The 16,166-nt window shown below is 42.7% G+C and overlaps 1 protein-coding gene and 1 long non-coding RNA gene across 2 annotated transcripts; both read right to left on the reverse strand.

The window, feature by feature from the left end:
- Positions 1–735: 735 nt before the first annotated feature.
- Positions 736–14,022, reverse strand: lgals9l3 (lectin, galactoside-binding, soluble, 9 (galectin 9)-like 3). Its single transcript, XM_041994351.1, has 8 exons — positions 13,707–14,022; positions 7,530–7,618; positions 6,406–6,610; positions 6,198–6,317; positions 5,967–6,101; positions 5,336–5,424; positions 2,750–2,906; positions 736–1,709 (listed from the first exon to the last, which is right to left on the reverse strand). The coding sequence occupies exons 1-8, from the start codon at positions 13,740–13,742 to the stop codon at positions 1,563–1,565; spliced, it is 978 nt and encodes a 325-aa protein (XP_041850285.1). The 5' UTR covers positions 13,743–14,022; the 3' UTR covers positions 736–1,562.
- A 1,138-nt stretch (positions 14,023–15,160) lies between these two features.
- On the reverse strand, positions 15,161–15,678 carry LOC121645725. Its single transcript, XR_006011497.1, has 2 exons — positions 15,327–15,678; positions 15,161–15,252 (listed from the first exon to the last, which is right to left on the reverse strand). It is a non-coding gene; the product is annotated as an uncharacterized LOC121645725 (long non-coding RNA).
- Between the last annotated feature and the right edge of the window lie 488 nt (positions 15,679–16,166).

Below are 16,166 nucleotides of genomic sequence, written 5' to 3' on the forward strand. Positions count from 1 at the left end.
ATTGGAGCTGTCTACTTTAAGAAGGGGGTGGGGTGTTGGGTTGGAGTCTTGTCCTGTATCTCACTGCTCATCTAAAGAATATATTTCACAGGATAAGAGGCTCAACCTACAACCACAAACTTTAGAATAACTCAGATTAAGCACATCGCTGATTAAACTGATTGCCATTATTTTTATTTATTCATTGGAACAAGGGTTTGCCTCATCTGCTCTACACATCACCTCAGCATTTCAGTATCTCCAGAAAAGTTGAAATCTCCTTTAATACTTGCAGACAAATACTAAATCTGCCCTCAGGCACATTCAGCCAAATGACAGTTTTACTACAAATGAAAGCGGTTGTGAAGTGACCACGTTTAGCAGTGAGCCAAAACATTAAAACCACTGACGGAGGTAACACGGCTCATCTAGTTACAGTACAATGTTCTGCTGGGGAAATATGCATCTGCATTCACATTGATGTTAGCAGACAATTTTCCATCTGATTAATAATGACAAAGGTTTCCTGTAAAAGTATCCTAAAAATGTACGAATTATACAGAAGATAATCACAGGAAGAGATCAGCTATTGTTCTTCTGTCCAATAAAACAAGTGGAAATCACATGACCTGTGTGGTTTACTGAGACGTTTCCCGTTCAGCAAACCTCGTTTATTCACCTCAAACCAGCTGGAAATGTGTGATTCCCATTTATTCAGAACTGCTTCACAAGAGTAGAAGAACATAGTCCATCAACCTGTGACATCATTGTTTTAATGGCACAAAAAGTATTAACGAGTACTTATTTTCCCTTTATTTCCAGTAAACGAAAATTCACATTTTAGAGGCATTAAATGAAACAGAAAAAAAGAAAACACTGGTTGAATACCAAATGGTTTCTCCCTCCATGTCTACCTGCACCTGCTGCTGAGTGTAACATGCATGAGGACAGTCGGTTTCGGGTTTAAATTGCTGGACCTGGATCTGATTCTCAGTGAGATTTACATCATTCTGGACACGCACATCATATTTTGATTAAAATGAACATTCTTATGTATGAGTATATAAAGTCTAAACATGCAATTTACAGAATACACCTCGAGTAAGTGTTATAATAAACATGTCTATAATTATCAATGTTATACTCATATCCTTTATGTATAGAATAAACACAATATTTTATTTAACTATGGTAGTTAAATAAAACATTGTGTAGGTCAGCCAGCACCGGAAAACTGGGATATTATCTTCCCAAATAATACACCTGTAAGAAATGAGTCTGGAGGATTCCCTGAGGGCTGTTTTGTTGCTGTTTTGTTTTAAATGGATTTCACATGAAGGAAAAGGTTTAAATCAGAGAAGGGAGAAAGTTAGTCATCTCTCCAGGGACGATTCTTAATTAACCAGCTTGTTTTGCTCCATTAAACTGTGATGTGAGATGATAAGTGGCAGTTTGTGGAGTCCCATCTCAGACCTGAGACTCCAGAAACGACACAACTACCAACAATTAACAGGAATTTATCTTTGTGTGTTTTAGATTTATTCTATGTTTGTGTTCAGAGAGAATGCACGGCTCCTGGATCTCTACACAGTCACAGAGGTCAGGCTGATGTCACCATTGATCTCCATGGTGTTAATGTTGTGGAGGGGGGTGAAGCGGTGTTTATAGGTGTGAGCATTCATCCCATTCACCACGATTCGGTAGGCGTTATTCTCACAGCAGATGGTCAGCTGAAAAAGAAAAAAATAATTATGAAACAGGGGCAAGAACATTTTTTTTCTCCTCTTTTTCTAGAATAAATATGTCTTATAGTATCAATGGAATCACGCAAAAATGTGCAATTGTCTATTATTATTACAATATTAAGTAAATAGATTATTTCCTCTGACCTGGAGCCTAAACTGCACAGCAGGTTTAATTTATTTAAATTATCTGATTGTTTAATACAAACTATTTAAAATAACAAATTTCCTTCAGAAATCTTTTAAAATACTTTTAATAATCTATAAGAGGGGAGTGTTTGTAAACCGGAGATATGTTGAATTTCAGTCGATGTATAAAAGGATCTGAGTGGATCCTATGATCAGTTAAAGGTGTAGTTGTAGATCTGACATGACAGAGAGGTTGTCTAGTTGACTGTAACTGCTGATCTACTGGGATTTTCACACACAGCCATCTGCAGGGTTTCCAGAGAATGGTCTGAAGAAGAGAAAATATCCAGCGAGCAGCAGTTTACTGGACCAGAATGTCTGGTTGATGTCAGAGGTCAGAGGAGAATGGGCAGACTGGTTGGAGATGATAGAAAGACAACAGGAAGTCCAATAAGCACTGGTTCCAACCAAAATCTGCAGAACAGCATCTCTGAACACACAACACACTGTTGTCTAATGTCACTTTTAACTTTCTAAAAGAACTGATGCTTTTTTTGTGCTCTGCAGCAGATTAACACGCCTGTCAGACGTCATCCCAGGTCAGCGTGTGCTGGCAGTAATAGGCTCGACACACAGGAGACGACGTCTTTCCTTCTCATTCACTTCCTATGGAACAGGGTGAATTTGGCTGAACGTAGGTCCTGGAATTATCTGGATCAGCCTTGAGGTCCGCCATCAGATGATGGTTAAAAACAGGATGAACCCAAGGTTGTCTTTCTCTTTTGTACAATAGAGTAAACAGCGAGACTCTTCATCCTTCATGCCTCGTCTGTCATGGACTGCTTTGAAAATGTCAAAATTCCCTCCAATATCATAAGCAATCAAATTTCTTGATGTACCGTAAAAGGCTGTCCACGGTGGAAGGGCATCCCTCCACCCCGCTCCTCAGAGCCCCACTGCTCATACTTCATGGTGTTGCGGACCACACAGTTCTCGTTGAAACGTGGGTTGTAATGCAGAGCGATGATGGACTGAGCGCGAAGATTCACGTTGAACCTGGAAACGAAAGGGTTACAAAACACATCAACCATATACGCAAAAACCTTATGTCACACTGATGAACATAAAGCTTGTAATAAAAAATAAAAAGCATGAGGTGAAGCTCTTAAAGAAGATTTCTATAACACTACACACAGCAGAAACAGATGCAGACGTTTGAAAGTTCATTATCTATTAATCAGCATGAGGTTACCAGAATTTGTAAAACGTGGGAATATTTCTCAAACATGACTGGTTCTTAACTCACATGACATAGAAACTGAAACTTCTGCTTTAAAGATAAAACTGCATGAGCTGCAAGGTCACTGTGGAGACGACTTCCTCAACGGGAATCCTCAGACCACAGAGTATATATATATATATATATATGTGTGTGTGTAAATGAAGAAATAAGCTGATCCTTTAACAGCAAAGTGCACATGTAAAATTTTGAGTCCAGCCCTCATTTCTTCAGATTTTGTTGTAATCTCATTAAGTGGTTTCATTGTTAGTTCTGCAGCTTTCTGAAGGTCTTTAAAAGTTTTTCTTTTCTGTTTTTTGTTTGTTTTTTTTATATTCACTTTTAGTCCAGGTTTCTCATTTATCAAGCTTGTGTAGGAGCAAAAACCGGCGTACGCCAAATATAGTCAACTTTGGGATTTATGAACACCAAACATGACAGCAAACCCAGAACCAGAGGTACGTACTGAATCTGGAAAAACTGGAACCGCGACACCAACGGTCGTATGATGTGAAATGTGAGACATTCAAGATTCAAGATTCAAAGATTCAAAGATTCAAAGATTCAAAGCGTTTATTGTCACATGCACCGTAAGGAAACAGGTTTCCCTGTACAGTGAAATTCTTACTTTGCCGTCCACACCGAATGCCATAAATATTCAAAGTATATAGAAAAGACTAATTTAAGAAGAGCATGCAAAGGAGTAAACATAAATATAAACTATAGGTAAAATATAAGTAAGTAAAGTAATCTATGTACATAATGTGCAGCGTGCTACATAAACTGTGCAACATTCAGCATTGAATGAGTAATTGTGCAAAAAAAGAACTGTCATGAGGTAGATTACCTTCATTTACCACCATCACCACATGTTAGATATTAAAGCTGTTTGCAGAAATAAATAAAGACGCACATTTGCTATTAATTCTTCTAATAGTGCACGCTCGGGGGGGGGGAAAAAATTTTCAGGAAAAAGGAAGATGATATTAATAAGAACCTCAACCTCTAAAATACGTTCTGTCATTGTGAAACAAAACTCGCATGTTATAAAATCTGTTCAGCTAAATAAGGTGACAGTCTGCTGCCTGTGTGTCAGTGTGAAAGTCATTCTGCAGAACTGGACACCGACTGGAGGCTGGAGGTTTAGAAGTGATGCAACGCTAATGAAACACACAAGAGATGCATTTCCTTTTTTTTTTTTTTTTTTTTTATTGTTGTCCCAGTTTCTGTCCAGATAGTCTTTAGCTGGAGCTGAAGCTGGAGCACCCAGCAACAAGAAAGAAAAATGATTTAACGCTAAATAAACTGCTACCAATCTCAGATGTATCTGTACATATTTGTTTTATAAATTAAGACAAATGACTAAATTACCGGAATAATTAGACAGTTTTCTCCAAAGCGATTCATCACTCTTTGTTTCAAACTTCGGTGTGGACTGAAATATCCAACCGCATGTTCCTGCAACGATTAGTCGACGTTGTCGACAATAGTCGATAACAAAAATAGTTGACAACGAATTTAGCCGTCGACTATTGTCAGCATAAATAAATAAAATTAAAAAAATAAAACTACAGAATGAGACATCATCTTTTTTTTTTTTTTTATCTCTGCTGAAAGTTGCACATGCACAACAAAGTCCGCCAAGGGAAAAATATGGCGGAAGACTAGGGAGCAAAACGGCAGCAGAGGACGTCAAAAGTCTGGGATAACTTCACGTTAAACTTATAAAATAAATTAAATACATGTGAGATTTGTAAAGTGGACCTTGTGTACACCGGAAGTACGTCTGCAATGCTCGAACACTTAAAGAGGAGGCACGTCGGACTTACTTAACAACCTCATGCAAGATTTCAAAACTGAAAGTGAAATAAAATCCATTTATAATAATCATGAGATACATAATCCGATTGGTCGACTAGTCGTTTTAATAGTCGGTGACATTAGTTGCAGCCCTAGTTCCGATGCCTAGAGTTTGATAAATCTGAAAGTAGAAGTGAGCAGCATTTCCTTTTTGTGCCACCTGCAGTTTGATAAATGAGACCCTAAATGTCTCCGACCTGACCATCTTCAGAGCAACTTAACTTTAACTGCTGAGTCATAACTCAAGCGATGAACCAGCGTTGTGTCTGCAACTTATTTATTATTAAAAATTTGTCTTTGAACATGGAGGTGTTCAAAATAGCGACCAGTGATAACTACGTCATACCTGGTGGCGTTGGGATGGACTGTTCCCTGGATGGTGATGATCCTACCAGGACTGAGTCCACCGCTGATGGCACTGCTGTATGGGATGGTCTGTGCAGAGAGGGAAAAAGAAAAAATTAGCCATTTTTGTTTTAATGCATGACTCTAAATGTCATTACCACAGCTGGAGTCTCTCATGAAAATACTTTGAACATTATTTCTGATGCTGTATTTATATCCAGTTCATGAGAGATGACGAGCATTTAAAAACAACCTGATGAAACAGATAAGAATCGTGTTTCTATGCATCTAAAATCAGCTTAAAGCAACAACCTGCCTTTTTTTTTTTTTTTAAGTCAGTCAGAGTTACAGAGTTAGTTTGGGCCACAATGACCGTGGAACAAAGACTGACTCATTTCTGGTGAAGCCACCACACACCCCTTCCTGTTATTCAGCTAAATGTTTGTAGCTCATTCCAGCTTCTAGTAATTTTAGACACAACATGTGTAAACAAGTAAAAATAAACAACTGCAAGCTGCAAGCTCACATTTCAGACAGTTTCAAATGTTTTCTCTCTGGATTTAGGTCAAATGACTCAAACCTAAAGGAATTTATGTGTAACGGAGCTGTGGATCTGTTGTTTTTCCACTTACAGGCATCTGAGGAGGAAATCCAGGCTGCGCAGGGAAGCTGGGCTGCGGGGGAAATGCTGGAAAGGCTGGGAATGCAGCATGGGTGGGGAGAGCTACCTGTGGAGCAAATCCAGGGAATGCTGGCTGAGCTGGGAACTAAAGAGAAAAAGAAATGATTTTTAAAATCATCCATCTTTCTGGCTGATCTATGAGGCTTAGAATCATGTGGACAGCATCTGTCAGCATCCTCACTGCAGGGGTCTGGAAGGAAATGGAGGAAATTTCCACTTTGCCTCCAACACAGATGCTGTCGACCTGCTGAAACGGGATACGGTGCCTGTAGTCCATGAAGTGGGATCCATTGACAATCAACTAAAAAAGCAGAAATATGGAATCATATTTGTGTCTGTATCTGTGGATTATCTGAACTGTCCAGATTAGAAAGTGAGACGTCACTCACCTGGTAGAAATCACGGGTGACAGTGATGGTCAAGTTGAAGGGACTACCAGCAGGAATAAGGGAGTTCTGCTTCCTTTCCTCAGAGCCCCAGTTACCAAACTGGAAGGTGTTGGTGACCACGTGAGCGTGACTTTCATAACGTGGGTTAAAATGAAGAGCGATGTCAGCACCAGCCCTTGTTCCACACTGTAAATTCACATGGAACCTGCAGAAAAAGATTATGTAGGGACATGATTCAGTGTTCTGAAGAGCAAAGACGTGTTTTAATTCATGAACTCAGTGCAGTCAAACACGAGGCTCTGTTAAAAAAATGTTTCCTGATGTAATGTAGCCGCTAAAATGTTGCTATGTGTTGTTAGATGTCAAAGTTGCCAAAGTGTCACTAAAAAGCTAAGTGCAAGTGTTCAACCATGCAGCATTTAAAAGCACTGCGAGGACCTGCGCTACTCTAAAGAAAAAAAGAGAAAAAAATGGCTGAAGTAGCAAAAGAAATCCATTACATTGCCAGTATTGGTGGCTCTTTTCTCTATGATTTAGTTAAGATTTATCCTGAAGCAGTTAGATTTGTCAATAGTTTTGTTATGGGTGGAGGTACATTAGCATATTTGTGAGGAGAAACAGATCAGCTTTTTTGTTTGTTTAATAGTAAAAACTCAAAACCCAAAGATGCAGTTCTGATGGACACAGATGTGGGGTTTCTGAAAAAGATAAAGTACTGCGTTTAACCACATCTTTGTGGAACGACTGCTGAAAGTAAAGATATGCTGGTCATTTAGTTTTAGGCTTGACAGATAACGTATGCTATGCTGCATCGGGATGAAAGACCTGGTGTGCAGCTCTACCGCCAGCTCTGAAACCTCTCATCTGTTCCTACAGACCACTAAGTTCTCTAATGAAAGGCTCCAAGTGTTTTCCCTCAGTAATTACAGTCTGGTTCATTTTCAGAACTGTCCAATGATGCGTCTTTGAGACGATCTTCATAATGTAACATCTAAACACCTGATAACAGTGAGAGTCATATAAAGTAAATATGATCTGTTACCACAATGAAAACCAAGTTAAAAAAAAAAATTCAGTCCTGACATGAAATTTTATTTCTGGTAAATGAGAAATAAAAAAACAACCTGTCTGCTCCTGGAAGGACTCGGCCACTGATGGTGATTGATTTCCCCTCCTGCAGCCCACCATGGATGGATCCAGTAAAAGGAATTCTCTAGAGAAGACAGGGTTTAACATGTAATTAGTAATCGTTTATTTTAACTGCTAACGTGCAGTGTAGATGGAAAAAGGGACGAGGTCAAAGCCTGCAAGAAGAGAGACAAACATGGTCATCTTCAGTCTCACATCCCTGTCAAGTCCACCTGTCTCCTTCTCTGATAACATCATTTCAACTTTTAGCTTTTTTTTTACCTGCAAAAAGAAGAAATAATTCAACTTATTATTAAAAGTTAAACAATGAAGAAAAAATGCTCACATGTGGACAGCAATACTTTGTCTCTATAAGTAAATCAGTAAAGCTCCAGTAAATATTTTGTTCTGTCACACCAAATGAAAAGAGGAAATTCTTGGATGTATTTTTTTATTATTATTATTAATTACTTCCTTTTATCTCATTTCAGCACAGAGCTGGAGATGGTTAAATACAGTTGCAGATCCAGTGTGAGGCAACAACTTACCCACCAATGAGGCAGGTCCCTACACACCAGGTCAGCTGTCTCATTGGTCTATCACAAGTACAAGCAGCTAAAGGTTTATTTAATTCTGAATAAAGATTTATTTTCATTTCACAATATTAAATATCCTCCCGTGGGCTCACCACCTACGGGAGGGGCCATAGGGGTCGGGTGCATTGTGAGCTGGGCGGCTGCCAGAGGCGGGGACCCTGGCGGTCTGATCCTCGGCTGCAAAAGCTAGCTCTAGGGACGTGGAATGTCACCTCTCTGGCGGGTAAGGAGCCTGAGCTGGTGCGCGAGGTTGAGCGGTTCCGGCTAGATATAGTTGGACTCACCTCGACGCATAGCTTGGGCTCTGGAACAACTGCCCTCGAGAGGGGCTGGACCCTCTTCCATTCTGGAGTTGCTCCCGGTGAGAGGCGCCGAGCAGGTGTAGGCCTGCTCATTGCCCCCCAACTTGGCGCCTGTACGTTGGGGTTTACCCCGGTGGACGAAAGGGTAGCCTCCCTCCGCCTTCGGGTGGGGGGACGGGTCCTGACTGTTGTTTGTGCTTATGCACCAAATAGCAGTTCAGAGTACCCACCCTTTTTGGAGTCCTTGGGGGGGGTGTTGGAGAGCACTCCTTCTGGGGACTCCCTTGTTCTGCTGGGGGACTTCAATGCTCACGTGGGCAATGACAGCGAGACCTGGAGGGGCGTGATTGGGAGGAACGGCCCCCCTGATCTGAATCCGAGTGGTGTTTTGTTGTTGGACTTCTGTGCTCGTCATGGATTGTCCATAACGAACACCTTGTTCAGACATAAGAGTGTCCACATGTGCACTTGGCACCAGGACACTCTAGGCCGCAGTTCGATGATCGACTTTGTAGTCGTGTCGTCGGACTTGCGGCCGCATGTCCTGGACACTTGGGTGAAGAGAGGGGCGGAGCTGTCAACTGATCACCACCTGGTGGTGAGTTGGCTCAGATGGTGGGGGAGGATGCCGGTCAGGCCTGGCAGGCCCAAGCGTGTTGTGAGGGTCTGCTGGGAACGTCTGGCAGAGTCCCCTGTCAGAAGGAGTTTCAACTCCCATCTCCGGCAGAGCTTCAACCAAGTCCCGGGTGAGGCGGGGGACATTGAGTCTGAATGGGCTGTGTTCCGTGCCTCTATTGTCAAGGTGGCCAGCCGCAGCTGTGGCCGTAAGGTCGTCGGTGCCTGTCGTGGCGGTAACCCCCGAACTCGTTGGTGGACACCGACAGTAAGGGATGCCGTCAAGCTGAAGAAGGAGTCCTATCGGGCCTTTTTGGCCTGTGGGACTCCAGAGGCAGCTGATGGGTATCGGCGGGCTAAGCGGAGCGCGGCTTCGGCGGTCGCTAAGGCAAAAGCTCGGGCGTGGGAGGAGTTTGGAGAGGCCATGGAGAATGACTTCCGGACGGCTTCGAGGAGATTCTGGTCCACCATCCGGCGGCTCAGGAGGGGAAAGCAGTGCTCCGTCAACACTGTGTACAGTGGGGATGGGGGGCTGCTGACCTCGACTCGAGACGTTGTGAGGCGGTGGAGGGAATACTTCGAAGACCTCCTCAATCCCACCAACACGTCTTCTGATGAGGAAGCAGAGTCTGGGGTAGCTGGTGCTGGCTCGCCTATCTCTGGGGCTGAGGTCGCTGAGGTGGTTAAAAATCTCCTTGGTGGCAAGGCCCCGGGGGTGGATGAGGTCCGCCCAGAGTTCCTTAAGGCTCTGGATTCCGTAGGGCTGTCTTGGTTGACACGCCTCTGCGGCATCGCGTGGACATCGGGGGCAGTCCCCCTGGACTGGCAGACTGGGGTGGTGGTACCCCTCTTCAAAAAGGGGGACCGGAGGGTGTGCTCCAACTACAGGGGGATCACACTCCTCAGCCTCCCCGGTAAGGTCTATTCAGGGGTGCTGCAGAGGAGGGTCCGTCGGATAGTCGAACCTCGAATTGAGGAGGAGCAGTGTGGTTTTCGTCCCGGTCGTGGAACAGTGGACCAGCTCTACACCCTCTTTGGGGTCCTCGAGGGGGCATGGGAGTTTGCCCAACCAATCTACATGTGTTTTGTGGATTTGGAGAAGGCATTTGACCGTGTTCCCCGGGGACTCCTGTGGGGGGTACTCCGGGAGTATGGAGTGCCGGACTCGCTTGTAAGAGCTGTCCGGTCCCTGTACGACCGGTGTCAGAGCTTGGTCCGCATTGCCGGCAATAAATCAGAATCGTTTCCAGTGCGGGTTGGACTCCGCCAAGGCTGTCCTTTGTCACCGATTCTGTTCATAACTTGTATGGATAGAATTTCTAGGCGCAGCCGAGGTGTCGAGGGGATCCGGTTCGGTGGCCTCAGGATTGGGTCTCTGCTCTTTGCAGATGACGTGGTTCTGTTGGCTTCATCGGGACGTGATCTTCAGCTCGCACTGGAGCGATTCGCAGCCGAGTGTGAAGCGGCTGGGATGAGAATCAGCACCTCCAAATCCGAGACCATGGTCCTCAGCCGGAAAAGGGTGGAGTGCTCTCTCCGGGTCTGCGATGGGGTCCTGCCCCAAGTGGAGGAGTTTACATATCTCGGGGTCTTGTTCACGAAGTCCAATCTACGTTCCTACCCTCACCTATGGTCATGAGCTGTGGGTAATGACCGAAAGAACGAGATCTCGAATACAAGCGGCCGAAATGAGTTTCCTCCGCAGGGTGGCCGGGCTCTCCCTTAGAGATAGGGTGAGAAGCTCGGTGATCCGGGAGGGGCTCAGAGTAGAGCCGCTTCTCCTCCACATCGAGAGGAGCCAGATGAGGTGGCTCGGGCATCTGGTTAGGATGCCTCCTGGACGCCTCCCTGGTGAGGTGTTCCGGGCACGTCCCACCGGAAGGAGGCCCCGGGGCAGACCCAGGACACGCTGGACAGACTACATCTCTCGGCTGGCCTGGGAACGCCTCGGGATCCCTTTGGATGAGCTGGTGAATGTGGCCGGGGAGAGGGAAGTCTGGGTTTCCCTGCTTAGGCAGCTGCCCCCGCGACCCGACTCCGGATAAGCGGAAGAGAATGGATGGATGGATGGAATATTAAATATCAACAAATAGCCCCACATAGGAGAGCGTCCTTTCTGCAGGTTTGCCTCTACACAGATTAAAGGAAGTTCTCCTCATAACTGTTTTACCTTTACCTTTAACCTTTAAAGCTTGCCATAAAATGTGCTAGTATGAGCCAAATGTTAGAGGTTTCACAGAGGACTGCAAGTAAAACACCAGAAGATGCTTCAATGCTGTTTCCAGCTGAACTTTGAAACAAAAGCTTGAACTCTTATATTTATCATAATTAGGTGGTTAGTTGAAACAAATTCTGATCTTTGCCTTTTTGTTTTGCACACCTTTTGATAAAGTGGCGCACTTATTTCGTTTCTGCATCTTTCCTGCTATAACTACATCTCTTGCAGGCTTGGACTGAATATTCTGCATGTCAGGCAGAGACAGCCATAAGGCATCACTTTGGACCTTGGCTGCTCAACAGGTGCACCAACATGACAATCAATCAATCAACAAAATAACCAAGATGCAAATTTGCATGCAGGAAAAATTCTATGCAAATGAAGGATTAAAGGAAACAGTTCAGGACTTACATACATTGAAAATTATTGTTACCATCTGGTTGAAAACCATGAAAAATGCCTGCAGCTGAGTCATCAATGGCCCTGAATTTTCTTCATTTTAATGACAACAAAACTGAGGTGTTGTTGCTTGGTCCAAAGGATGTTTCCTCACCTCGCTTAGACCTGGGACACTTGGGTCAGTATCTTAGGCCTACAGTGACCAACCTTGGTGTGAAGCTGAACAGTGCTCTAAAGTTAGATGCTCAGATTAGCGCTGTTGTGAAATCCAGCTTCTTTCAGCTCAGACAGTTGTCTAAAGCCAAACGTCTGCCTGTCATCATGATTTTGAGATTTTAAGTGATGCTTTTATCACAAATCACTTAGATTACTGCAACACACTTTATGCCGGGCTCAGTCAGTCAACTGTTGCTCAATTGCAACTCATTTAAAACGCTGCAGCTCGGCTTTTAACTGGCACCAAAAGACAGCAGCACGTCACACCCGTTTTAAAGTCTCCTCACTGGTTACCTGTTTAGTTCCATATTGATTTTAAAATTCTTTTATTTGCTTTTAAATGTTAACACGGCCTCGCCACACAGTACCTGCTCCAGCCCTCCATCACTGCACGCGCTCTCAGGTCGGCAGGTCACTTCCTGTTAGTTGTCCCTAAATCTAAGATGAAATCCTGAGGGGATCGCTCCTTTTCAGTTGTTGGCCCCAAACTTTGGAAAGCACTGCCCCTGCACATTAGACAGGCCGGGTCACTTTCTCTTTTTAAATCTTCTCTTAAGACCCACCTTTTTCATCAGCCTTAACACAACTTAATATTTTTATTTTATTTTATTAGGGTCCGAGCCATACGAAGTATGGCGAGACCCTATTGTAGTTGAAATGTTTATTATTATTATTATTATTATTTTTCTAAGCATTTCGACGCCAAATTTGACCCCCTAAACACCCATGAAAAGTTGTGAAACTTGGCACACACATCAAGCCCAGCGTAACTCGGGTATTATAAGGTCCGCATATACTTCAATACAAAATTGGCTCAACAGCGCCACCTAGACAAAAATTAATTCCCCAGATGAATGGGGTCCAGAAAGTCTTCTTCGACGTAGGAACACGTAACTCGGCACACACGTGTAACACCCCAAGTTGAACAAAAAAGTCAATCAAACAGCTGTTGCCAAGGCAACGGGGTGCCCGCCATCTTGGCGTGTGCGGTCATATTTTGGCCATTTTTTGCACTTTACACACATCGTATTTGAATGAACTAGTCTGAGGGGATTCGTGCGATTGACTCCAAACTTGGTGGGAAGCTTCCGGACAAGTTGGGGACCAAACGATATTCAAAATTTACTAATAGCAGAAAGCGTGTTACCGTGGCAACAGACGGAAAATGACCTTTTCGCCATGAAACACGGTTGCTCATATCTCCATAGGAATACATGGGATCTGCACCAAACATCACAGGATTCATACATGTTGGGTCCTTAACGCATTACACCACCTGTTGTCATGGCAACATCGGGTGGCGGGGTCCAGGCCGCTCGGACCCGATGGATGCCGCTTGCGGCTTTAATTGTTTTTATTGTTCTTTTGTCTTACTGAAGTGTGTTACTGCTGCTAGTCCATTTATTGCTTTTTATTCTGTTTATCATATTTAAAATCGTTGTTAAGCAGTGAAGCATCTGGTAGATTTATTCTTGCATTTCAGAAAACAGGTTGTTTGAGACTGACTGTGTGAAGACTGCTGAAAGTTTACAAAGTTATAAGATAAATAAGATATAAGACTGGGTTTGTTGGTGACTAACCTTGCTTAGAGCTCAAAACAGGATGTAAACACACACAAAAAATGAAAACACAAAAGAATGAAACACTAAGACCCTATAAAAAGGAGGTGGTATCATTAATAACACATTAAGGACACAAAACTGTTACGTGCGCATAACTGATGCCTTGTTTATCGGGCCAGGCCACACAGCAGTTATCTATCCGCTATCTGGACACGTCAGGACACGTTCACACACAAATTTAAAATGCATACTTTTTGGTACTTACGGGATTGTAAAACGGTGACTGCTGCATAAACGCCATGCTGGGGAGTTTTTCTGTCACAAATAAATGTCCTGCAGTTTGTAACAAAATGGTTGACTTTAAGAAAGTTCCTCCTTTTATTCACTGGTAGGTTTCACTTTCCCGTCAGTGGGCGGTATCTGACCGATAATGCGCTTTTCCTGGGAAATGTGCTCCTCTTGATGTAAAACTTCCCCGTTACTCCATAAATTCTGATCTGACACTTTATATTTAATAAGTATTCAATTAAAAACAAGCTGAACCAGTTATGCTGATTTCTGTTTATTGCAGGCTTTCAATAAACACGCATTTTCTGAAGAGTGTGCCCAATCCCGCATACGTCCACCCGTGAAGGGGGGTAAACGGACGAAGCTGAACTTAGCTTCCGATTCGCGCAGCCTCCGTTTCGCTAGTTAAGGGAAATTTTAAGGGACCCTTAAGTCAGAACGCAAGTGACTGCATTTCTCTATTAACCGTGCGTTTTACTGATACTCAGTGCCGTCAAACCTGTCCTAGATTATTCTACAGAGTCTCCAGAATCTGAAAAATATAATTTGTGATTTGTGAAACCTTTCTCTGATTTGTGAAAATGCAATAAAGTCAGATTTCACTCATTTTTCTGCCGTTTTTAACCATAATATCTGGTCCAGATGTTATAATATTACACTGAGTCAGGTCAAACCTGTCTTACATTATTCTACAGAGTCTACTGAATCTGAAAAACATAGTTTGTGATTTGTGAAACCTTTTTCTGATTTGTGAAAATGCAGTAAAGGCAGATTTCACTCATTTTTCTGCCGTTTTTACCCATAAGACCTGGTCCAGATGTTATAATATCACACTGAGTCAGGTCAAACCTGTCTTACATTATTCTACAGAGCCTACTGAATCTGAAAAACATAGTTTGTGATTTGTGAAACCTTTTTCTGATTTGTGAAAATGCAGTAAAGGCAGATTTCAATCATTTTTTTGCTGTTTTTACACACTATACCTGGTCCAGATGTTATAGTACCCACACTGAGTCAGGTCAAACCTGTCTTACATTTTTCTACAGAGCCTACTGAATCTGAAAAACATAGTTTGTGATTTGTGAAACCTTTCTCTGATTTGTGAAAATGCAATAAAGGCAGGTTTCTCTCATTTTTCTGCCGCTTTTACCCATAAGACCTGGTCCAGATGTTATAATATCACACTGAGTCAGGTCAAACCTGTCTTAGATTATTCTACAGAGCCTACTGAATCTGAAAAACATAGTTTGTGATTTGTGAAACCTTTTTTCTGATTTGTGAAAATGCAGTAAAGGCAGATTTCAATCATTTTTTTGCTGTTTTTACACACTATACCTGGTCCAGATGTTATAGTACCCACACTGAGTCAGGTCAGACCTGTCTTACATTATTCTACAGAGCCTACTGAATCTGAAAAATATCACAGGTGAATCTGATTTAAGAAACCTTTATTGGATCGTTTTTACACAAGCCCACGCCTCTCCATGTCATTCCTTATTGCCATCTCCATGGCCTCCATTTCACTAGAAAAAGAAATCATATTTGTTTACAGAGATTTTGGGCTATTTTTTAAAGAACATTTAAATGTTTCACTAACCTCTCATCCAGTGGTCCATGATCAACCTCTGCCACTGCGTCTTTTGTTGTCATGTTCCTTATTTCTTCCAAGGCCTTTACTGTCACCTTTGTTACAGGTATCATATCCCGATTATGCATCCATATTATTGTCAATGTTATTATGCTCATACCTCTACATTTAAAAAGACACCTATTGACTTACCTCTGGCAACATCACAACAAGGATGTATTTAAGCTTGTCATAGGACAGCATGGTGGAGACTTCATCTGAGATTTTTTCACAGTTATGAAGGAAGCCTGTCAGGTACTTAACTATCCTGTCCAACTGTTGGTCATCAAACAATACTGGAACCCACTTTTGTGTAAATTCAAAGTGGAGCTGCTTCTCTCCAGACACGACAGCCTGAAAAATAAATGTACTCAAACTTAACCGTACTGTTTGCTTGCTGGAGGTGGCATGGTCATAGTGATCACATAATGATTAAGCGTTATGTGATGAACAAAAAGAAAAAGGCGTACCTGCAGTGTATCTTCTGCACCCTTTTGTTCCACAATGAACTTTTGTTGTAGGACAAGGCAGCAGAGGCTGCTGCTGAACGTTCAGAAAAAAATGAAGCGCTTGTCAAGTTCATTTCATGTTTCATTTCAGGAATGTACATGTTCACTGAAATTCTTCCATATGTGTCGCCTAATAAGAAATTTCTTCCTGAGTAAAAGTAAATAAAATCTAAAATAAATACAGAAAGGTAGAGAGATTAAAATTGATCCAATATTCCATTTTTTTTAAACTACTACATGTTCATTGTACTTCTCTGGTGCTGCGTGAAAACTGCATAAATCACAGTTTAGGCATCAGGAG

Source organism: Melanotaenia boesemani, chromosome 9 (assembly GCF_017639745.1).
Source record: "Melanotaenia boesemani isolate fMelBoe1 chromosome 9, fMelBoe1.pri, whole genome shotgun sequence".
In the NCBI taxonomy this organism is placed as follows: domain Eukaryota; kingdom Metazoa; phylum Chordata; class Actinopteri; order Atheriniformes; family Melanotaeniidae; genus Melanotaenia; species Melanotaenia boesemani.